The sequence below is a fragment of the Phyllosticta capitalensis genome (assembly GCF_038381095.1).
Source record: "Phyllosticta capitalensis strain CBS 128856 chromosome Unknown BKA78scaffold_7, whole genome shotgun sequence".
Lineage (NCBI taxonomy): Eukaryota > Fungi > Ascomycota > Dothideomycetes > Botryosphaeriales > Phyllostictaceae > Phyllosticta > Phyllosticta capitalensis.
Window position 1 is genome coordinate 715,699 of NW_027117445.1, and position 22,255 is coordinate 737,953.

The 22,255-nt window shown below is 56.0% G+C and overlaps 9 protein-coding genes across 9 annotated transcripts; 4 read left to right on the top strand and 5 right to left on the bottom strand.

The window, feature by feature from the left end:
• Nucleotides 1–166: 166 nt before the first annotated feature.
• BKA78DRAFT_253088 (transmembrane amino acid transporter) lies at nucleotides 167–1,600 on the bottom strand (the record flags this gene model as incomplete). Its single annotated transcript, XM_066884786.1, has 2 exons — nucleotides 167–1,405; nucleotides 1,496–1,600. The coding sequence occupies 2 exons, from the start codon at nucleotides 1,598–1,600 to the stop codon at nucleotides 167–169; spliced, it is 1,344 nt and encodes a 447-aa protein (XP_066742516.1).
• A 653-nt stretch (nucleotides 1,601–2,253) lies between these two features.
• On the top strand, nucleotides 2,254–3,721 carry BKA78DRAFT_381022 (trimeric LpxA-like protein). The gene is made up of 2 exons (XM_066892986.1): nucleotides 2,254–2,568; nucleotides 2,903–3,721. Exons 1-2 carry the CDS (start codon nucleotides 2,512–2,514, stop codon nucleotides 3,530–3,532), a joined length of 687 nt encoding a protein of 228 aa, XP_066742517.1. The 5' UTR covers nucleotides 2,254–2,511; the 3' UTR covers nucleotides 3,533–3,721.
• BKA78DRAFT_381023 (uncharacterized protein) lies at nucleotides 3,722–6,920 on the bottom strand. Its single transcript, XM_066892987.1, has 2 exons — nucleotides 6,012–6,920; nucleotides 3,722–5,962 (listed from the first exon to the last, which is right to left on the bottom strand). Exons 1-2 carry the CDS (start codon nucleotides 6,600–6,602, stop codon nucleotides 4,130–4,132), a joined length of 2,424 nt encoding a protein of 807 aa, XP_066742518.1. The 5' UTR covers nucleotides 6,603–6,920; the 3' UTR covers nucleotides 3,722–4,129.
• Nucleotides 6,921–7,149: 229 nt separating this feature from the next.
• BKA78DRAFT_253477 (P-loop containing nucleoside triphosphate hydrolase protein) lies at nucleotides 7,150–9,443 on the bottom strand (the record flags this gene model as incomplete). The annotated part of the gene is made up of 5 exons (XM_066884824.1): nucleotides 7,150–7,252; nucleotides 7,327–7,381; nucleotides 7,449–8,854; nucleotides 8,910–8,942; nucleotides 9,007–9,443. 5 exons carry the CDS (start codon nucleotides 9,441–9,443, stop codon nucleotides 7,150–7,152), a joined length of 2,034 nt encoding a protein of 677 aa, XP_066742519.1.
• Nucleotides 9,444–10,039: 596 nt separating this feature from the next.
• Nucleotides 10,040–11,218, top strand: BKA78DRAFT_229607 (DNA glycosylase; the record flags this gene model as incomplete). The annotated part of the gene is made up of 2 exons (XM_066883751.1): nucleotides 10,040–10,084; nucleotides 10,202–11,218. Coding segments are annotated over 2 exons (1,062 nt in total), but the record flags the coding sequence as incomplete, so codon positions are not given.
• Nucleotides 11,219–12,729: 1,511 nt separating this feature from the next.
• Nucleotides 12,730–14,260, bottom strand: BKA78DRAFT_297025 (vacuolar protein sorting-associated protein 73; the record flags this gene model as incomplete). The annotated part of the gene is made up of 2 exons (XM_066886702.1): nucleotides 12,730–13,457; nucleotides 13,507–14,260. The coding sequence occupies 2 exons, from the start codon at nucleotides 14,258–14,260 to the stop codon at nucleotides 12,730–12,732; spliced, it is 1,482 nt and encodes a 493-aa protein (XP_066742521.1).
• Nucleotides 14,261–15,042: 782 nt separating this feature from the next.
• On the top strand, nucleotides 15,043–16,322 carry BKA78DRAFT_254012 (cyclin-dependent protein kinase-like protein Ssn3; the record flags this gene model as incomplete). Its single annotated transcript, XM_066884864.1, has 2 exons — nucleotides 15,043–15,182; nucleotides 15,248–16,322. The coding sequence occupies 2 exons, from the start codon at nucleotides 15,043–15,045 to the stop codon at nucleotides 16,320–16,322; spliced, it is 1,215 nt and encodes a 404-aa protein (XP_066742522.1).
• A 2,015-nt stretch (nucleotides 16,323–18,337) lies between these two features.
• On the top strand, nucleotides 18,338–19,736 carry BKA78DRAFT_297027 (uncharacterized protein; the record flags this gene model as incomplete). The annotated part of the gene is made up of 3 exons (XM_066886703.1): nucleotides 18,338–18,552; nucleotides 18,611–19,191; nucleotides 19,318–19,736. 3 exons carry the CDS (start codon nucleotides 18,338–18,340, stop codon nucleotides 19,734–19,736), a joined length of 1,215 nt encoding a protein of 404 aa, XP_066742523.1.
• An 807-nt stretch (nucleotides 19,737–20,543) lies between these two features.
• On the bottom strand, nucleotides 20,544–22,027 carry BKA78DRAFT_354211 (uncharacterized protein; the record flags this gene model as incomplete). Its single annotated transcript, XM_066891688.1, has 6 exons — nucleotides 20,544–20,789; nucleotides 20,853–21,070; nucleotides 21,125–21,436; nucleotides 21,488–21,746; nucleotides 21,799–21,925; nucleotides 21,975–22,027. The coding sequence occupies 6 exons, from the start codon at nucleotides 22,025–22,027 to the stop codon at nucleotides 20,544–20,546; spliced, it is 1,215 nt and encodes a 404-aa protein (XP_066742524.1).
• Between the last annotated feature and the right edge of the window lie 228 nt (nucleotides 22,028–22,255).

Consider the following 22,255-nt stretch of genomic DNA (forward strand, 5'->3'; position numbering starts at 1 on the left):
TTCGTTTGCATATTGGGATGGGATGGGATAGAATATGGGATTGGGTGCATGGTCCGCCCCCGTCAGTGGATAGAGCACGCGCGCTCAGTCGTTGTCGCCTTTGACCACTCACTAGACCAGAGGAAATGCACATAATATAGTAATTACCCCTGAGTACGTTTCATCATTAACAGCTGAAAGCTCCCGACACGGTGCCATCGTTGTACGCCTCGATGATACCCCTGATATTGACATAGGTGCCGGCGATGCAGATGAAGGCGCCGGCGGCAATCGTCAGGACGGCGAGCGTGGTTTCCGGCCAGCGCTTCCTCCACGTGCGGAAGCCGTCAAAGTCGTGGAACGCGTCGTGCAGCCAAAAGAAGCCCGCGACGCCGTACGTGTACCACGCGGCAAACAGGCTGGCGACGAGGCCGAGCAGGTAGTTGAAGATGGGCACGCCGACGGCGAGCACGAACGCCAGCCCGTTGGACACGACGATGAGGCCCGTCCACACGGTCCAGCCCACCACCGTGTGCGAGTGCAGGTGCTCGCTGCGCCGGAACAGCCGCACGAAGAAGAGCTTGCTCGCCGTGTGCGAGTACAGCGCCCCGGCTATCAGGAAGTTGGGCAGCGCGATGCCGTACGCCGCCTTTTGCCATTTGATCTCGAGGCTGGAGAACGAAGGGCTTGCCACGTCGTTGCCGGCGTATGCGTACACGACGGCTGCGAAGATGACGTAGAAGGTCGTCGCGAAGCCTTGGAGGCAGTAGGCCGCCTTCATGGCGTCTTGCGGCCGACGCATCTCCGAAATGAGCGTGAAGAACATGAAATGGCCAGCGTAGGCAAAGACGGGATTGGTGATGGACACAAAGGCGGCATAAAAGTTGGACGACTTGGCCGCGTCGACACCGCGGTTCGGCGTTGGATGCGCGCCTGCCCCTATCATGCCTACCAGACCGGCAATCAGGATGGACAGACAGGCGGCGATGGAGAGGTGTGAGAGATTGGAAAAGGTGCGCGGGAAGCTGAAGACGAGGATCGCCATGGCAAAAATGCCGGAGTAGAGCATCGCGCACAGCTTGTTGTCGGACAGCGTCGCCAGCGCAATCTCCCCCGCCAACAGCTGGCTGCCCGTCGCAAAGATGGCGAAGAGGACGGTGCCAAAGGCCAGCACCTCACGTCCAATGGGTCCAAATAGGATGTATCCCGCATCGCCCATGTTGTGGACGTCCGGGTGGCGCAGTTTGAACTGCACGAGAACCCATGCCGTGTAAGTCGCAAAGACGCCCAGGAAGATGATGAGGATGAGTCCTGGTACGATGCCTACGACGGCGAGCGAGGACGGTAGTGAGAGCATGCCATTGGAGACGATTTCGCAAATCATCAAGACTGCCACCATTCGCCATGACAGTGTCTTGTAGACGATCTGGACATTGTCAGCGCGACGTTTGACTTCCACTGAGGATGACAATCGTGTTCGCGGGAAGGGCGAATCTTTCTCAATATGCCTACACACCTGGTGGTTTCCCTCGTCGCCAAATACATCGACGTCATCATAACTGACGGGATGAGAAGTCGCGAGCCGCTCATCGCTCTGGTAGGCGGGGGCTTTGGATTCCATGGTACCGGTAGCCTCGCGCTGTAGAAGGCCGAAGAAGACGAGCGCGTATAATCATGACAAGCGGCGCAAGACAAAAGACTCAACACGAACTACATTCTTGTTTGGCTCTGGTTCATGCGTCAAGCTGATCACGAAAGAGGATGGTGGTGCCGTCCGCCGCTTATCGTCTGCGTATGCCAGGTGCCGCCAGCCGTACAACAAACACCCTTGCACGACGCGGTCAATCACAGCGCGGCGCTGGCGAGAGGCGCATATTGATCGGCCTCAAAAGCATCGTCCTGACAAAAGCAAAGTCGACAGTCTTACTCGTACGCGACGGCCGTCGAAGCTTGTGCGAACGGCACTGATACTCTGATAGGCAAAGCTACGGCTTGAGTGATGCTTTTGTTGCGCCGTCAGCTTGGGAGATTGTGCTCGTCGACTGCAATTGGCGTCGTTCCATCATCCATGAATCGGTGTCGACGCGTAACGGGTCGATCCGTTGATAGGAACATTTTTGGGCGGCACGAAAGATGGGGTGAGGTCCAGCTTGGGGATAGGGCCGAGCGGACGCGAATTAGCTAAGCAGCTGGACCACTGAATCCCTGAGCCTTGAGCAGTATTCTTAGCAGCGAGACATTCATATCCGGATTACTCAATTTAGCTGTTCAAGGGCCTCTTCGAATTGACTCTCGAAATGTTCCAGTGAAAGACCCGTCTTCCAAAAAGGCTCACGTGACTGACCCAAACCCTCGGTTCGCCACGTGCCTGTCAACGACTTGGGTACCACGACAAACACCAGAACAACAACCACATCTGAGGAGCCAGGAAAACACAGAAAAATCGAGTCAAATACCACGACACTCAATCACCTCTTCCGCCCTGCCAAGCACTGCTCTACATATACTGGAAGAAGTCTTCTCTCCCACAAAATGTCCTCGCGTCCAAGCGCGACGCGCAAGGTCGCCAAGGGCGAGTACATCGAGACGGTATGTCATGACTGTGCAGGGAGCAGTTGCCCCGGGAGTGTCTCCAATACACCTTTTTGTTGTTCTTGCGCTCTGTCTCTTGGTTTTGCCGAGGGATTTTCTGTTTATTTGCGATTATGCTTGGCTCTGCCGGGCTACAGTTGCTCCTCTTCTTCTTTCATCAAGTCCAAATCCTCTTGTAAAAAGTCATATGCTGCTCGTTTCGTTCACTCCCAAGCAATTGGCTACGTCCATCTCGAGTTCCAAAGCCGGTCAATTCTTGTCAATAAGTCAACCTCTGGCCCACCCTCGCCCACACCACACCAAAAAAAAAAACCCACTAACACCCTCTCAGGACTCCGGCAACAAAGTCTCGCGCCGCGCCCACATCAGCGGCACAGCAAACATAACACTGGGCGGCAAAACGGTCATCCAATCCGACGTGGTCCTGCGGGGCGACCTGCACCGCCTCAAGTCGTCATCCTCGCAAACCCCCTCGGGAAGCAGCAGCAGCGCGCCCTCGTCCTCGCAGCACAGCAACGCCATCAGCATCGGCCGCTGCACCATCATCTCGCCAGGCACGACCATCCGGCCGCCCTCGCGCCTCAGCCGCGGCACCCTGTCGCACTACCCCATGAAGATCGGCGACAACGTCTTCATCGGCCCCGGCTGCCGCATCAGCGCGGCGAGCATCAGCTCGCACGTGCACGTCGGCGCGGGCGCCGTGCTCGAGCCCTTTTGCATTATAAGAGATAATGTCAAGGTGCTGCCGCACGCCGTCGTGCCCGCCAACATGGTCGTGCCGAGCAATTCGGTCGTCGGCGGGCGCCCGGCCAGGGTCGTGGCCGAGTTGGGCGAGGGCTGGGGTGTTCAGGCGGGCGGTGGGAGCGTGGGAGGGGCGGGCGCGGGCGGCAGCGGTGGTGGGCCGGGAGAGGCGTGGGTTGAGGGTGGTGATTTGAGGGAGTTGGTCAGGAGTATTCGGTGAGGTGGGTTGGATGCGTGGTCTGTGGGTGGACAGGCAATGCAGATCTGGAAGGGGACTCGAGGTATGACGATGACAGAGGCTGATAAGCAGTCAAAAGGGCATGGAGAGGTAACGGCATGATGGAGTTAAGACTCGAAGACCAATGACATCACGACGTTGACGAGCAGAAACGAATCGTTTACAACACACATGTGGTTTGGAGAGCAAGTGACAGCAAACCCTTGAAGCGAATTACTACATATGTATAGTACACAAATCATACTACGGCACCTCCCACGTCTCCCGTCTCCTCTTCCTTACTCTGACTTTTATGACTTCTTCCACCATCCTTCTTCACACCTCCCTCAATGAGATTACGCAAGAGATCAAGAAGGGTATCTTTCAGTCAAACTATGTGAAACAACGAATCAAAATCAGAAAGGAAGATGAGATGAAGAAAGATCAACGAGGGGAATTATGTGCGAGAAGAGACAGCAGCAACAGACGCCTGTCGTAAAAAATCATTACCGCCAGCGTGCCAAAAGCCATTACGCGCAGTAACCGTCACATCTTCTCGCATTTTGGTTTCTGCCCTCGCTCGTGGAAAGCAACGGCTCATCAAAACATTTTGACGCCGATCTTGGACAAGCGTGACTCGTCCGACTGCTTCTCCAGAACAGGGCTTTCGTACGGCGTCTCATACGGCGTCGTGTAGCCATCCACGGGACTTCTGTCTTCTGGCTCAAACGACGGAATCGGAATGTCGCTCAATATAGTCAGTTCCTCGCCACCGACAGGGCCGCCACGCGCCGGACTGATGCTGCTGCCGTTGCCACAGCTGGTCGACTCTTGCTCGCTGTCGAAGCTGAAGTGCGATTTGCGGGCTGCTCGATTCGGGTCGTCCAACGAAATTGCCGAGTAGCGCAGATGCTTTACTTCGGCTTCGCTGTCTGGATCAAAGTGAACCGAGACGTGCGTCGACGGCACGTTGGAGCCGTTCAGAGATGTGACATTGCTGGCTGGAGTAGACGTCAGGAGGATGTTTGGACTCGAGGTCGCGTATGCATTCTGGGCACCAGGGTACGAGGTGTAATTGTAAACGTTGGACGTGGTGTGAGCGCTGGATGTCGTCGAGTATGTTACCTGTGTCTGCTTTGTGACGCCATTGGTTTGAACGCGCACCGGAGCCTGGTAGACACGGGAGAAGCGTCGATCGGCTCGAAGCTTCAGTTCCTCCATCTCGCGACGGAGCTGCTCCACCTGCATCTCAAGATCTTGGCGAGCTGTCCTCTCTTGATAAAGTAAAGAGTAAAGCGAAGCAAGTCCCTCGTCAGTATATGAGTAAGATGTTTGCGGTAAGCCGTGCGCGGTCGCGACCATGGTCGGCGCGCTGCTCATGGTTGCCATGCTAGGGTACGTGGCCAGCACAGGAAACTCATGGACACTAACACTTGGGTTTTGTGAATGAGAAGGATATGACGTGGCGGGTGTGATGGGCGAGTTGGTGTGATTCTCTGAAAAGGGACCAGAGGGTCTCCGTGCGGACGAATCAGAGAGCTGCTCCGCCCGCGACGACGAGCTCGGGCGCCTGGTAGGTGAGTTTTCCAGGATGATGGTCTGGCGATTATTGCGACCTCTCAAATGGCGCAACGACTGATCAAAGTAGCGCATATTAGTCTCCAGTCGCTCCACACGATCATCAATAGTTGTTGGTGGTGGTTCAGAGCCAAGGCCGAACTCGGCTCTGGCAGAGGGAGTCTGCGGTCCGGTCCGGGGGGTCCCTGGACCACTTGGATGGAACGGCCCAAAGTCAAAGGCACGGATTTCTTCCCCATTCAAGCTTGAGACATGCGCAGTTTGTCGCGGCGTTTCATTGCTTGGATAGCGAGAATCGACTCGTGGGGGAAATCTAAATTCTCGTGCTGGTGTGAACTTTGACGGTTCCGGGCTCGAGCTCATGTGCTTGTGCCAGTTGCTGCTTTGGAAGCTTTGGCCACTCTGACGATTGCTTGTGGTGGCGTCATGCAAGAGCCTCAGGTCATCAATTGCGCTCACACTGCGAGACCTTCGGCGTGATGTTCTCTTGGATGATCTGGGAGAACCAGAATAGGCCATCCCAATGTCATCTCGGACGCTTTGGTCGTCAGGTCCTGTTCGAGATTGCGATTCGCTCCAGATGGCAGACAACGTGGTTGCGTCGGTCGAATTCATGACAACGCTTGGGAGGGTTGCGCGGCGGCGGTGGACAGTGGGTGGCGGTTTGCCCAAGCTCGATTGACTGCCATCTTCCAGAGGCGGCGCGTTGACGTTCATGGGAAAAGGAAGGTGGGAGACAGGCGTTGCGCGTGACGAATTGTGTGCAGAGAACGACTGAGAACGACGCGAGTCCTGGGAGCCAATCCGTTGGTGTACGATGGGCCTAGGAGGCGATATTTTGCGGCCAAGTGGCTCCTGAGCTACGTAAGTACACATGGGGTAATTTGCAGAGTGGAACAATTACACTTTGGTGGTGATAATGACCGCCAGGAGACGGTGATTGAGACCCGGTTTTTTCATTCTGCCTTTTTCTCCCACCAAAGATCTTTTTGAAAGCGGTCGATATGGAACCACGTTTGGTATTCCTTTTGGTCACGGTGCCAACAGAGGCCGAATGAGAGGCCGAGTGGGAAGCGGAATGAGAGGCGGAAAAGGATGAAGCTAGAAAAGAAGCAGAGCGATTGGGGGTGAGCTTCGAAGACCAGTCGCTGCTCTGCATTATGCTGGGGTCGCGGACGTCGGTCGAGGAGCGCAGATCATTCCGGCTGCTGGGGCGTAGAGTGGAGGCAATGGAGGCTTGGGGGCCCTTGTGCAGCAGGCGACGAGCAGGGGCGGCGGGGTCCTTGAAGAAAGAGTTGGGGTCGGTAAAGCGCTTCTTGTGCGGAGGGCCCTCGTCGCAGTCCTGGTCAAGGTCAAAGTCGTCGTCGAGCGGAGAGGGGCCATTAAATCTCAAATGGCCACGACGAATAGCTTCGGCCTTCCAACTCGGGCGATGTGCAGGCGGCTTTGCAGCAGGGACGGGGGCGGCGGAGCGGTCGACAGGTGCGTCAGCCATGGCTGGAACGGCAGGCGGGCGGCGGGTCAATGGTCGGGGCAGACGCTGTTTGTTGGCTTTACTGGCAATGCAGAGGCAGGGCTTGGGTAGAAATGCCCATGGTGATGCGCTCCAGGGCGGACTAGCACGGGCGTGGGCGTCTGAGGAGGTTTATGCCGCCGTCTCACCAAAAGGCAAGGTAGTAGAAGAGAAGGAGAAGAAGCAAAAAAAAAAAAGAAGAGAAGCCGCGCGAGTCAAAAGAGCGATGTCGAATCGGGCGAGGCTAGTGGGAGTTAAAGAGAGAAGACGAAGAAGAAGAAGAAACGACCTGAAGGCGTTTGAGAGGTCCGCCGGCGGACATGGTAGGTGTGGGTAGCTTAAGTAACATGGGTGAAGCGGTGCAGCGCTGGGCCGTTGCACCTCGCAGTCGCGAAGGAAATGAGGGAAGATCCCGCCGCCCCGGCCCAGGGCCACAACCCATGTGCGCGGTGCCACGCTCCCCATCCCACAGTCGACACCCACAACCGTCGTATACATTACCCACCAGGACAAAGCTCCGTCGCTAGGTCTAGCTCGAGAATGCACACACTTCGTCCACGTCAGGATACCGCAGGTCCCCGTTCTCCTGCAGAAACTCCATCCACCGCTTCAGAAACTTGCCGCCCCTGCCACTGATTGAAACGTCGACCGTCAGCCGTGCTGCAAGGAATCGCGTCAAGTCTGATGCACTTGCTGGGCCACTTACACGCTCTCCGAGTCTCCCACCACGCAAAGGTGTCGCTTTGGCCGAGTCATGGCCACTGTTACAGCGTCACAGTCAGCCCTCAAACCTCGGCCCCCCTATTGTAGTAGTGAATAAAGCCTTACCGTTGAGCCGCCGCCTCTCGCTCAAGAATCCTACCTCGTTATCCGCGTTGCTCCTCACAAGGCTTACCACGACTGCTTCCTTTTCCCGCCCCTGGAACCCGTCCACGCTTCCCAGCTCCAGTCCCGGGTACCGCGTCTTGACCATCTGCGACAGTACTGCAAGCTGCCCGTTGTACGGCGTCACGACGGCAATGTCCTCTTCTCGCACGCCCGCTTCGATCAGTTTGCTGATGTGCAAGCCCACGAGCGCCGCCTCCATGTCGTTGCTCTTGCTGTCGCCCAGCAGCGAGCTCTCGTCGTCCGTCCTTTCGGGGAAATCGCCCCCCTGCGTGTCCCAAAACACTAATGGTTCCCGCGTGTCGTCAGTCTCCTGAACCTCATAGGGCAGATAGCACAGCAGCCGCGCCTTGACTGACTCGGCCGCAACAAGCTTCGACTCGTACAGTTCCTGCGAGGGAAACGCCATGATCGTCTCGTGCATGCGGTACTGAGTCGTGAGCATGCGTTTGATCGACGGCCCGTGCAAGGCCAGCAGGCGGTCAAAGAGCGTCTGCTCCAGCGACAAGGCCGAGCTCTCCTTGTTGGAGTCGGCCCCCTTGTTCTTCTTTTTCGATTTGGTATTCAGAGACTTAATCGTCGGCGGCAGCTGCAGGTGATCGCCTGCCAACACTACCTTTTTGGCCGACAGCAGCGGCACCCAGCATTGAGCCTCTAGGGCCTGGCTGGCTTCGTCAATAATCACCGCATCAAACTGCTGCTCCTTTAGATGGAACCCCCCGGCGCCATGGAGCGTCGCCAGCACAACCTTGCTGCCCCGCACCAGTTCGTCAACGCACCGCTTCTCTCTCTCCCGAAAGTCCTTTCTGAGATCCTTCATCTCTGCGTAGATTGCCTTGCGCTCCCGCCCGTTCCTAGTCTTGCGGATGCTGGCTTGCTTCTGATCCATTTCCTTGCGAATGTCTTGAACAATCTCGGCCGCGTCCGAGGTACGCGTGAGCACATCGAGCGAGTGATTCACGACGCTCGGTAGGAGCCGAGCCGGGTGCCCCAGGCGAATAATGGGCACTTTATGAGGCGCCAGTCTCTCCACAATATTGTCGACCGAGATATTGCTCGGTCCGCACACGAGAAGCCGCATCCCCTGCCTCAACATTTGGAGTATAAGCTCAATCAGCGTGTGCGTCTTACCCGTGCCTGGCGGCCCGTGGATCAGGGCTAGCTCCCGTGCGCCCAGGGCAAACCTGATGGCGTCTTTTTGGCTGTCGTTCAGGGTCGCATCGATCCAATCGGGGCTTGGCAGATCGGAAGGGAGCGGAGCCAGCGACGACAAGCCAAACAGAGCACGAATGAAAGGACTGTATTCACTCTCTGTGAATTTTTGCAGCCGAGTCATTGTTTGCGACATTCTTGGGTCCGTCAGATGCGCCTCGCACAAATTAGGCAATTGTAGAGTGGACACACCTCTTGTACGTGACATCATTGGCGAGCTTGACTCTGCCACAGCCATCAGTATTGGAATCCTCCCGCAAGCCTCGCAAGACAGCAGCAGGGAACCCACAGCCAGAGCCGTCCGCCAGGAATTTCGACGTCCTCTTTGTCCAATGCCACCGATACGGAGCTTCTCGACACCTTTAGCACGACGCCCTCGACGCCCCGCTCCTTCTTGTCGCTCTTGTCCTTTTTGCGCGCGCTCCCCGCCGGCTGCTCGGCCAGGCCTACAATGTCGCCAACACGGATGCCATGCTGGGGCAGCTCGCCGCTAGCGCCCTTGACGGCCGAATCTTGCTCAAGGTCAAGCACGGTTTTGCCGCCCAGGCCGGTCCGTTGGGACGCGATGGTCAGGTTGACGATAGCGAGGCCGGCGCGCGCGAGCGTTTGAGGCGGGTGTGCAGAGGTAAGGAGAGCGGTCTCGGCGCGTTCGGCTTCGAGCTCGGCATCGAGAAGGGAGAGCTGGGTTGCGGCGAAGGATGGGATGTCAGTCGGCTGAAGAGGCATTGTCGTCGAGGTTTGAGGTTGTGGTTCGGTACCTGAGGCGTGGATCAGGAATGGTACAGAGGAGCCGCGTTGCGTACGCCAAGAAGGTCCAGCACGAACCAAAAAGCTTGGGGCAGCTGCACCCCATGTCAGGGACCATTCATGCACGCCGTCCTATCATCGTTTGCTGATTCACTTTGCACCATCATCTCTCTGCCTCTTCCTCTACCGCTCACCTCCCTCTCCCTCTCCACATGCGGACTTCACGCGTCTCCCGCGACGCCGCGCTGGCGATGCGTGCGCTCTCGTCCTCCCCACGGAAAGCTCCGGGTCTATCCAACTCCAGGTCGGCTCGCGCTTCTGCTCATCAAACGCAAAGGGTTTCGCAAGCGCCGATCAAACACCATGACGGCGAGAGCGACGACGCCCACATCCACGCCGCCTCCTCGACGACCACCACTGCGCAAACACCGCCACCGCCCGCTGCCGACCATCTATCTTCGGATCTGTCGTCCGTGCCATCCGACATCGAAGCTGATCCCCGCGGAGAACCGGACGCTTTCGAACACCCTTCGCCAAAGCCTGCCATTGAACCAACATCGTACTCTACCACGGCGGCGCCACGCAAGCGAAAGCGCGGAGCCGTGTCGCCCGGCACGTCCGTGTCAACTCGGACATCGACCACCAATGCCTCCTCGTCGTCTACGGCCGCGACTTCAGTAGCTACGCGCCGCTCTTCGCGAACCAAAGCAGCGCCAGGCGTAGCCGAATCACTGCAGAAATATGTCGCCGAAGAGTCTGTCAAGCTGGAAGACGCGCCAGTCTCACAGCCTAAAAAGCCGAGGCGGAAACCAGCAAAGGCGACTACTTCCGCCGATGGAACCTTACAAGTCGACCCTCCTGCCGACTGGGAACAAGTGTACAACATGACAATGGCCATGAGGCGGCGGATTCTAGCCCCCGTAGATACTATGGGTTGTGAGACACTGGCAGACGAGCAGTCGTCACCGCGGGACCAACGGCTCCAAACGCTCATAGCGTTAATGCTGTCCTCGCAAACCAAAGACACAGTCACCGCCGCTGCCATGACCAATTTGCGCAACAACCTCCCAGGCGGCCTGACGCTCTCGTCTCTGCTGGCCGTGGCACCCCCCGACCTCAACCGGCTGATAGAGAAAGTTGGCTTCCACAACAACAAGACAAAGTACATCAAGGCGACGGCGGAGGTTTTGCGCGACCAACACGACGGCGACATACCCGACACAATCACGGGATTGACAGCGCTGCCGGGTGTTGGGCCTAAGATGGCGTACCTGTGCATGTCGGCAGCGTGGGGGCGCGACGAAGGCATTGGCGTCGATGTGCACGTCCATAGAATAACCAACCTCTGGGGCTGGCACAAGACGCGGACGCCCGAGGAGACGCGCGCCCAGCTCGAGGCCTGGCTGCCCCGCGACAAGTGGCACGAGATCAACTGGCTGCTGGTCGGCCTGGGGCAGACTGTCTGCACACCCGTCGGCAGGCGCTGCGGCGAGTGCGACCTGGCCTCCGCTGGCCTGTGTCCGAGTGCGGTGGTTGACCGCAAGAAGAAGAAAACGACGGCAACGAAAGTCAAGCAGGAGGCGGTGGTGAAGGATGAGTTTGATGATGAGACCGACGTGTTGAATACCGAGGTAAGTGTGGTCGTCAAGAACGAGCAACAGATTGAGAATCCTATCAAGGCCGAGTCGCCTGTAGGAGACGCGGTTCCGGACATGGAAGACTTGGGGGTCATCAAGGAGGCTGCGACGACACGGACGACGCGGAGAAGAGCTGTCAAGGTAGGTCAGTGAGAGGTGTTTAAGTTGAGTTTTTGGCTGGAACTCCGTGAAGTAGCGTGTGTGCTCCACGTACCGTATTTAATGTATTCATTTATACACAGTCCGCAAGAACATAACGTAGAGAAAGAAGAATGTATTCAACAAAATATCCATAAAAACGGTCGGTGCTACAATAGCCCGCTGAATAGATGTCAACCCCAAGATCTACCTAGTGCCGAAGTCGCGTGGAACCAAGCTGGTATTTGAATTACCAAGACAAGATGCGTATGTACGCACAAGGAGCATTCATGCACCCGGCTATCTAGACCCTCAGACATTGGATCTCAGAATAAAAGAGCTACAGGAAGCATTCAAGCATCGCGACCGGAAATTTCTTGTGTGGCCAATGGTGATGCTTTTGGGCCAATTGTGGTGCTTTTGGACCACAAAAACTTGAATGTGTCCTAAGCCTGGAATGAGGTTCATAGGGAGCATTCGAGCAGCCCTTTCGAGCAGCCCTTCCTCAATGCAAATATTTCTTTCACAGGTCAGGTGCTTTCATGATATTCCACACTTCTTCATCTTCGCATCATGTCGCCCAACACCACTCTTTCTCTTCTCTTCCCTACCCCATCTCTACCCCCTTCAATCCTCCCTCAGACCAGCCCACACCACCCAAACAGTGCCAAGCGCACCCACTCCACTCGACTCCACTCCACAGAGTAAGAAAGATGCCTGCGCGCTTCTTCACCAGCCAGTAGGCACGACACCTTAGAAGAACTGAAGAGGAGACAGAGCGAAACCCATCCGCGATATATACGACGACTCAGCGCTCGGACCAATCACGTGCGTGGTGCGGTATCGGGAGGCATTAGGCAGAAGCATGGGGGGTTGGTGGGAAGGGGAAGTTGTGCGTGTAATGTGGTGTTAGGTGGAAGTGTGGGGGTGGTGGAGAGGGGAAGGGGAAGTTGTGCATGATTATGAATGTGGACTGTGTCTTTGTGTTGAGGCGTTTGAATGCTCCTTGTACAGCACGCTTTGCAAGATGTATTTTTTTCTTCGTCTCTACTATCGTCATTCACCGTCCCCTGTGATGATCACTCCCTGGTTGCCGCAAAAAAAACAACTTGGCGAGTAAAAGAGCTTATACCGGCTGTTTGGAGTTGGTAGTCAGAAAGATAGAAGGCGTGGTGCAGTGGGACGGTGTTGCAAGCAGCTAATTCATGAATCGACCGCTATGCATCTTTCGTCTTTCTTTCTTCGTAATTCATGAGGTCCCGCGGTCTGTCCCTCACACGCCCAACGCGCCACCCAACTCCGAACAATCTAAAGTGAAATGGTGCAGAAGTTGCAACAACGAAAGAAGGGCATGATGTGCATGCGGAAAGCGGGGAAGAAATTTCGAAGAGGAAAACATGAAAAGAACAACAATTTACTGTCACAGGATGGCGTCATCAACAACTTGTTCCCGCCACCCTCCTTCTGCTTCACTCGTCTCGCGTCAATATCTAGTCCTCCCTACTCAGCGCAGGCGCCCTCTGCCGTCCCCAGACCTCGTCCGCATTGCGCTTCCCCTTGGTCTCAGGCACAAAGAACGCAATGAAGCTGCCAAAGACAATGGCCAGGGCAGCAAAGATGAAAAACACGTGCCCTCCCAGGCGGGCACTAAGAATGGGGAAGAATTGCGCAACGATAAACGTCGCGACCCAGTTGGCCGCAAGGGCCCAGCTCTGCACAGCACCAACAGCCTCGGGCCCGACCAGCTCGCTGGCCAGAATAAACGGGACGGGGCCGAGCCCCAGGCCGAAGCTCGCGACGAAGCCCACGACGGCGACGACGGAGAGGATTGGGATGTGGCGCAGAATCGAGATGCCGAGTAGCAGCGATGTCACGCCCATGCCGGTGATGGAGCCCAGGATGCACGTCTTGCGGCCGAGGCGCTCAATGAGCGGCGCGCTGCTTGTCGTGGCGATGATGTTGACGACGGAGACGAGCAGGTTGAGAAGTGCAGAGTTGGCGGCGAGAAGTGTCGCCAGTAGTGATACGCCGTACATGATGATGCTGTTGATGCCGGTAAACTGCTGTGCCAACATCACCATCATGACGGAGAAGGTAGCGCGCGCTGTCTCTGGATGCGTGAGGACGGCCAGGGTACCGAGTGGAGCTTTGTTGGCCTTGTCAGGGGGTGGAGAGATGGTGCTGTCCTCGGAGTTGTTGAGGAGCGTCTCTTCTTCATCTGAATGTGGTTGTTAGACTTGTTGGGCGGCTCGAGGAGGCACACATACCGCTCATTTGGTCGACGTCTGCAACCCCCCAATCCTGAATCTCCTCGCTGATGTTGGCATCCTGGCCTCTGATTTTGCGGAGGTTCTTCTTTGCTTTCGAGGGCCGTCCCTGGTCTGCGAGCCACTTGGGGCTTTCGACTCCGGCAAAGAGTCCGATTGCTTGGATGAGGCCAATCACACCGGCGGCAGCCAGAATTACCCTCCACATGCTGCCGTGGCTAAGGAAATAGCCAAGCAACTGCGTGATCAAAATGCCTACATTGCACATAATCTGAGTAAAGGATCCAAAGAAGCCGCGCTCGGCTGGCGGCGCAACCTCTGAAATGTAAATGGGGACGACGACGACGGCAGCGCCAGCACCCAGACCAGAAACAAAACGGCCAAAGCCGAGCACGCCAATATGGGGCGACAGTGCCTCGAGCACAGGGCCGAGGACAAAAAAGATGGTCGTGAACTGCATGCACTTGAGACGACCATAGCGGCCTGCCACGGGGCCGGCAGAAAGGGCACCGAGCAGACCGCCCAGGGTGAAGATGGAGCCCACGAGACCCCATTGGGCCGGATCCATGGGCATGCACTGCGGGAGCTTGGCGGCCGATTTGGCAAACAGCGACTTTTTCTTACACCGGATGACATCCTCGGGCGTGTTCAGCTCGGCCAAGTGGAAGCCAAACAGCAGCGGGCCCAGGGTGGCCGTAAAGAGCAGGAAGATGAAGTAGGCCGTCAGATCCTTGGCCCAGCTTCGGAAATCCATGGCGGGCGGTTACGAGGAGAGAATGGAAATCTCCGGACCGCGGCGGATGTCAACTTTTGGTGGTGTTGATGGCGGGCGGAGGTTACATACCTATGCCTGAGGCACAGGGCTGGCGACTCCTGGAATCAAGGAGTGGACGTGGTTCAGAGGAGCCCGCGAGTACGAGCGCCACTCATCAGAAGTCGAGCAACAGCTGATGTTGGGTGCAACTTTGCGATGGCTAGGAAGACGATGTAGGAGAAGGCCGACAGCATAACGACGTCGTTGGCCGTCACGCCAACACGGTGCTAGGGTGGTTCAGCCAGGGTAAGTAGTTGCCGCTAGAAGCACATGGAAATGTGGTGGAGTAGGCCATGACCTTTGACCGGCTAGTTTCCCGCGCCGGCTCGTAGCTGATACGGCTACGGTGGAGGAAGTTGTGGACGCGTTCGTCTTGATCCATCTTATACAAATCCAATGGCTTCTACCAGATCCCCAGATATCCGGTCGGCGCCCGCGTCCGCCAGCGTTGGCAGTGGCAGTGGCAGTGGCGGCGTCGGTCTGGTCGGTGCGATGCACCACAGCTTACCTCATGCCACTCTCGGTATCGATAAACCCCAGCCTTGACTTGACCCCCATGTCTGCTTCCTTCAGTTTGCTTCCCTCTTCGAGCCTTCTCTTTTTGAACGGCATTTTAGTGCCGGTCTTCTTCAACTCTCTGCATCTCGTCGTGTGCTGGCGCCTGGCCAAACCGCTGTCCTAACTTGACGCCCTCAACAGCTACCTCGTCCGAATCCGCTGCCATGCTGCCTGGCGGCTACTCGAGCAAGAAGCGCGTACAGGAACGCTACAAGATTCTTGGTTTCATCAGCAGTGGTACCTATGGACGAGTTTTCAAGGCCCAGAGCAGGACCGGCCAGGTTGGCCTGTTTGCCATCAAAAAGTTTGCCATCCCTGCGCCCTTTTCCTTCCCCATCAGGCAACCCGGCGTCTAACCTCTGTCCGCAGATTCAAGCCGGACAAGGAGGGCGAGATCCAGTACACGGGAATTTCTCAGTCTGCCATCCGTGAGATGGCCTTGTGCACAGAATTGGAGCATCCAAACGTTGTCCACACGGTCGAGATCATCCTCGAGGACAAATGCATCTTCATTGTGTTCGAGTATGCCGAACACGATTTGCTCCAGATTGTACATCACCACACGCAAACACCTCGCCAGCCCATTCCAGCAAGGACCATCCAATCTATTCTGTACCAGTTGCTCCAAGGCCTCCATTATCTGCACAGGAATTGGGTCATGCACCGTGACCTCAAACCAGCCAACATCATGGTCACTGGCGCCGGCGCCGTAAAGATTGGTGACCTTGGATTGGCAAGACTGTTTTACAAGCCCCTCGGCTCCCTGTACAGCGGCGATAAGGTCGTCGTTACCATATGGTATCGAGCCCCGGAGCTTCTACTCGGCGCAAGGCATTACACACCGGCCATCGACCTCTGGGCGGTTGGATGCATCTTTGCCGAGTTGCTGGCTTTGCGACCCATTTTCAAGGGAGAAGAAGCCAAGTTGGACAACAAGAAGCAGCCACCATTCCAGCGCAACCAGATGCAGAAGATTGTCGAGATCATGGGCATGCCCCTTGTCGAAGAATGGCCGCTCCTCCGATCAATGCCCGAATATCCACAACTTCCCTCGCTCTCTGCTGGAAATCCACGTATCAACAGACCCATGGGCCTCAGAGCCTGGTACGATGCTTGCATGAGATCCAACGGATATCCCGACCGGCCAGGCGAGACTCCCGGTCCAGAGGGCTATGCTCTCCTACAGGGTCTGCTCGAATATGACCCTAAGAAACGTCTCACTGCCGAGCAGGCCTTGCAACATCCGTACTTCAAGGTCGGGCTGGCTGACGGGCAGACACCAAGCGACAATTGCTTCGAAGGATCCAAGGTTGACTACCCGCGTCGTGCCGTCAAAGCTGACGACAACGACATTCGGACTTCAAGCCTACCAGGGTCTAAGCGCAGTGGCCTTCCGGATGATACGCTACTCGGCAGACCGTCGAAGAGGCTCAAGGAGGTCTGATCTTCACAATCAGAGCCCTCCCGTCTCTTTTGCATGCTTTGGTCTGTCTTTTGCTGATGGCTAGTTCAGCAGCACGAGACATTTGCGCCACTCAATTTTCAACACCAACGACTTGGAGAAGAGTCGACCCAGCGCTCCAGCTTTGAAGGAGCACAGTTTTGGAGCTTCAACTCTGGGGGGAAACTTCCTGAGGGCCCCGACTTGGGAGAACTCACACCTCAGGGCCTCAACTTCGAAGGAAACCCTCCTGAGCGCTTCAAATTTGAGGGAGGCGTAGACTTCAACGTTGGAGGAGGCTCGGTCGAGAACTTCAATTTTGCAGGATGGCTGATGGAGGACCTCGGCTCTGGACGAGACTCGTTCGAGGGCTCTAATTTTGCTGCATTCACAAACCAGCAGCTCATAGAGAAGTGGATTTGGGCTCGACACCAGGCGCAACTTGATTATCCCGATCCCCATCAGCAAGAGGGTGGATAAAGCGTCGAAGATGACACCCGCGACGCCAACCTCTTCTGACATCTCCCTGGATTCGTTCCCAGCATTTTGAACACGATTCCTTTGGCACATTGGTCTGCACCACGCGACTGTCATCTCTATTCAGTCCAGTTCGATCCAAGTCTCCACGTTTAATCTCTGTTCGCTGGATAGCCTGGAAGAGAATGGTCAATCCGGCGGTCACACGACTACTAGGCATTCGGTGTAATGGGTGTCATTTTTGCTTCCCGTATACCGTGTTCGCGTAATCTTGTCCAGACCATTTCATCCGAAGCTCGGTTTGAAGGATATCTTCTCGGACTCGTATAAGGCCGTTTCCACCAGGATAGTCCGGAGGAGCTCAGAACAGTGCCCCGTCTTATCGGAAGAAGCCATGCCCGAACTACCTCTGGCTCGACATGCACGAATCCTTTAACTCTGGAGCTCGGAATCCCACCTTTTCTTTTGAGAAGACAGTTTGGTTGATTGCATCACCCATAGCATTTTTGCTTTTCCATTATTGCATAAATGGCTGCATCGCATTGCGAGGTAGACTAGAGAATAGATCTCTTACCGAACCCCTCGTCTTTCGCTGAATGCCTTTCGTTGAGCTGAAGCAACCTCGATTTTTCGCATCAGGATTGTTAAACAAATACAGGTCATCACGGAGACGTCTATTGAACAAAAGGTAAGCGCCAAATCTCCAGCATCCTCGCACCGAGCGGCTATTGACTGTTCCCAGCGCTTACAACGACTTGAAATCAAGGTAAAAACTGTCCTGCCAGCCAACAATCGAAGTTGTCCATGAGAACACATCTACAGAGCAGGTGACAGCCAAGCCGCAGGGTCCATTGATCGCCCGGGAGTATCCCCACTTTTAGGGAGTTCCCTGGAATCCGGTAGCGTCATGAGTCGGATGAGACCCCGCCTAAATCCGATGGGCATCGTGTTGATGCCCTGACTCGCCACAATTTCTGCATGTCGCACTTCAACTTATCGAGCAGCGCAGTCGGTTTTATCGAACTGATGCAGTCGCTGACAATCGTCATGGACAGAATACTGACAAAACGACAATCACGAAAATGCGAATGCGAGAAAAGTACTTGAGCCCGGACTTTCGAGCCAGCGCAAGCATATCCAGGTTGGTGAAAGCCACGCAATCCCCGGACGTAGTACTCCAGCTTTTCCCTACTTTCACGAACTGGCGCGCGGACTGGTCCAATTTTTCCACGAGCAGAAGACCGCGGAGCGCCTCCACGCTCTCCACGGACATAAATATCCACTAAACTTTTCGATAAGCCAATCATGGATGTCCAGTTTTCCGCCTCGTCGGCTTGTTTGGATCCTACCCCACAAACGGGTCTTCCAGAGCTTAACAGCTGGAAATTCCCTTCCCAGCCTTCTCCTCACGCCGCTTCCCCTCACCTCATTCAGCCGTTAAGCGGATTGCTCATACTCTCAAACAACTGGCCATTGATACACCTGTCATTATTCTGTGGGATCACTGAATAGTACTGATCTTTCTGTTAACCTTTGGCAAAATGTCTGCAGCGAAGGAGCATCACCAACCCCCTTACCGCGCTGAGCACCTTGGCTCGCTTCTCCGTCCCAAGGAGCTTCTCGAGAAGCGTCAGGCTGTCCACGAGGGCAAACTCAAGCCAGAAGCCCTCAAGCCTGTCGAGCAATCCTCCATCAAGACAGCCGTAGAGAAGCAAGTGGAGCTTGGATACCGCGGGTTGACTGATGGAGAGTATGGGTATGTTACTGATCCAGTACTAAGTAGAGTCCTCTGTTTGGTTCTAATGTCGACACAGGCGCCACATGTTCTGGGGATCGTTTTGGCCGACGCTTGAAGGCATGAAAGAGGTCCAACAGCCTTCGCTCGACATGTTCCGCACCTACGTGCCCGACATGGCGGCCTTCCTCGAGACGAACCACGTGCCCGGCGAGACGGTCATTTGCGTCGGCAAGATCAAGCACACGGGCAAGTCGAGCTACATCGACCAAGTCGAATACCTCAAGACGCTCGTGCCCAAGGAGCGCTGGGGCGAGATCAAGCTCACGCTCGCCGCACCCAACTGGTACCATCTGCGCTACAGGGAGGGACAGGCGTACCCCACCGACGTGTACAGCAGCGACGAGGAGTACTTTGCCGACATTGCCAAAGCGTATCAGACGGAGCTGGACATTCTGTACAAGGCCGGAATCCGCAATGTCCAATACGACGACCCCAACCTGGCGTACTTTTGCTCCGAGAAGATGCTTGATGGTTGGAAGAATGACAGCCGCAACAAGCACAATGCCGACGACACTCTCGATGCCTACATCAAGCTTTACAACGATTGCATTGCCAAAGTCCCCGAGGACATGCACATCGGCATCCACTTGTGCAGAGGTTCGTAGATTCGCAATAATGCGCCTGCGGGTCGCAACTTCCCGTTTCCCCTCCTTCAGTGCCCCACTTTCCCCTCCATAACACTGCCCCTCATCCCACCCCTCACTAACTTTTCCTCCCACGCAGGCAACTTTGTCGGCTCGCGCCACTTCGCCGAAGGCGCCTACGACCGCATCGCGACCAAACTGTTTCGCACGCTCAACGCGTCGACGTACTACCTCGAATACGACACGTCGCGGGCGGGCGGCTTCGCGCCGCTGGCAGAGCTGCCGGCCCACAAGAACGTGGTGCTGGGCGTCGTGACGTCCAAGTTCCCGGAGCTCGAGGACAAGGAGGAGATGAAGAGGCGCGTCTACGAGGCCGCCGACGTGGTCGCCAAGGGCCGCGGCCAGACGCGCGAGCAGGCGCTCAAGAGCTTGGGCGTCTCTCCCCAGTGCGGCTTTGCGTCCCACGAGCAGGGCAACCTCATTGACTGGAATGGCATGTGGAACAAGTTGCAGCTCGTCCGCCAGATTGCGGATGAGATTTGGCCGGGTGAGCCGTAAAGCGTTGGCGTGGTTGTGGTTGGTGATGAGAGGAGTTGGTGAGGAGTTTTACCGAGAGGGGTCGGGGAAGAAGGGGTGCAGCGAGCGGCGTTGGTGAGGTGCAAGAAAACGAAGAGAAGACGCGGAGTGATTGGGTTGAGAGTCGAAGCATTTTCTTTGGCGCACTGGTTGGTTGGATACGGATGCGATTACGAGCATGATGGGTTTGATTCAACACGACTGGCTGACTGGGTAGCTGGTTGGGGATGGGATGGTGGACGGCGTCTGCAGAATGTTGCGTGTGGAGGCCAAGTTGCTTGGAAGGCCAGGCGCACCCTTTGGATTCAACACTAGAGGGGCAAGAGAGAGAGCATTGTTATACCAGGACCGGATTTTGGCGCACAGACGGCAAGTGTCAGGTGTGGCAGATGTCAGTCTGCCGCACGCTGCCGCGCCATTGAAAATGCGAAAATGGTAAAACAGGTACGGAATCGAATTGCGCCACAAACACAAATCCACGACTTCCAATTGTCATCACTCCTCTCTCTCCTCGAATCTCTTCCTGCTGTAGTCTCCAACCTCGGCGCCCTCCACTTCCTCTGCCCTCGTGCTTGCTGGACCTAGAAGCCCCTATTCCTAACCCACTTCACCTCCAATTATATGCATTACAACCGCGACATAACTAACAACAAGCTGAATCGAAACTCCATGGAACAATTCCCCCAACCCGCAGTTTGTTCACAAAAGGAAAGTATATATCAAATTACCACCGCCCATGCTCGTTTACATATTTCCCCAACCGCGGCACAAACTTTTCAGCAGCAAAAACTAAGCAACGAAAAGACGTCGACGATGCCGAGGGTTTTCGCGGCCGCCGCCCGGATTCGTCTTGGTCCCGGCGAAGCCCAGCGCCGTGTTCCACGCGTCGGCCGTGCTCTTGTCGTTGTCGTTTTGCGCCGCGATTTGCGCCTTGGCCGACTCGCACGCCCCCTTTGCCGCGTCGTTGGCACCGCACGCGGTGCTGCTGACTTGGGTGCAGATGGCGTCGGTGATGGTCTTGGGGTCGCGAGAGGACTGCGTCGAGTGTTGGATTAGTCGATTCTCATCATGAGTGGTCTGGAATGGATGAAGACGTACCTGTTGGCCGGCGGCAATCTGCGGGTCAATGGCTTGGAACGCGCCTTGGTTGTCGGACCTGCCGTCCAGTCCGCCTTCAAATTTAATGGTCGGCATGCATTTCCCAAAGTCGACGCCGCTGATGCTCGACGCCTGTAGAGTGACGCCAGCATTTGCAGCAGCCTGAGCTGTTTGTCCCTGTCCACCGAACTGAGGACTGATGACGAGAGGATCGCTTACTGAGAAGAGAAGTTAGAAACAAGCGAAGACTGTTGAGAAGGACGAAGACTTACTGCTGCCGCTACCTGTTGCACCGCCAACTCCACCACCACCTGCGGATGCAGCACCTGTATTTGCGCCGCCTGTACTTCCGGCCCCGGCTCCAGCTCCGGCTACACCAGCGCCAGCACCGCCAGCGTTGGGGTTGTTCGTGCCGATACCAGCACCCTGGCCTGCATTTGGGTTTGCGCCGCTGGGGTTCACATTGGGATTGTTTGAAGGAATCTGTGGTTGCTGGTTTTGGCTGCTCGTAGTTGTTCCATCCAAGGACTCCCTGACGAACTGCGTGAATCCATTTGCGACCATGAGATCGGCAATACTTAAGCCTAAGCCGAAATTAGCTTCGAGATTCTGATTTCAAAGACAGTGAGTTATACCTCTTGCGTCTATGGGAGCGGCCTCGGTCTTTGCTGACAACTGATTTGCCACCTGGGCGTTGAGCACCTCTGGGTCGATTAGGGGCGTGATTCCTCTGAGCTGCGGAGTCTGAGGCAGACCGGGCTCGCCGCAGACAGCTGGCAGCCCTGAGCCGCGGTTGTTGTTGAAGTTCTTCTCGGCTACCACCATCCCGATGGCGGCTTTGAGGGAATCCGCGCCGGTGCCTAGTTGAGCCATGATTTGGTCTGCACGTCGAAGCTGAGGTAACGTTGTCAGTACTTGGTGATCTTAGATGTATGAACTGCCTTACCTTGTCACATGAGTTCGCGTTGGTCAACAGGTCATTGACGGCCCTGTTTGCTATTGCATCGGCCTGCGCTCGTCTGGCGCCATCGACGGCTCTGATTGCGGCGATGGGTATCTGCTCTTGGCCAGTCCTGATAAGTTGGTAAGTGGGTGCTTTGGAAAGATAGATGAGGGACATACCGAGCGTCTGCCAGAGCCAGCAGACAGGCTACAAGGCCGAGCCTCAAAAACATTACTCAAACCGGAGGAAATTCAATGCTTGGGATATTTTGCAACAAACTGTTTCTGCCAAAATGAAAGAGTGTCCAACTTTCAAAAAACAAAGAGAAAGACTGGCTGAAGGAGACGAGCGTCGCGGAACAAATCAGTTTATATGAATCTGCAATGCAAGGCAGGCTCTCTGGGCGAACCACATCTAAACCAAATTGGCAAGGCGGGGGATCATGCATTGAAAACCGAAC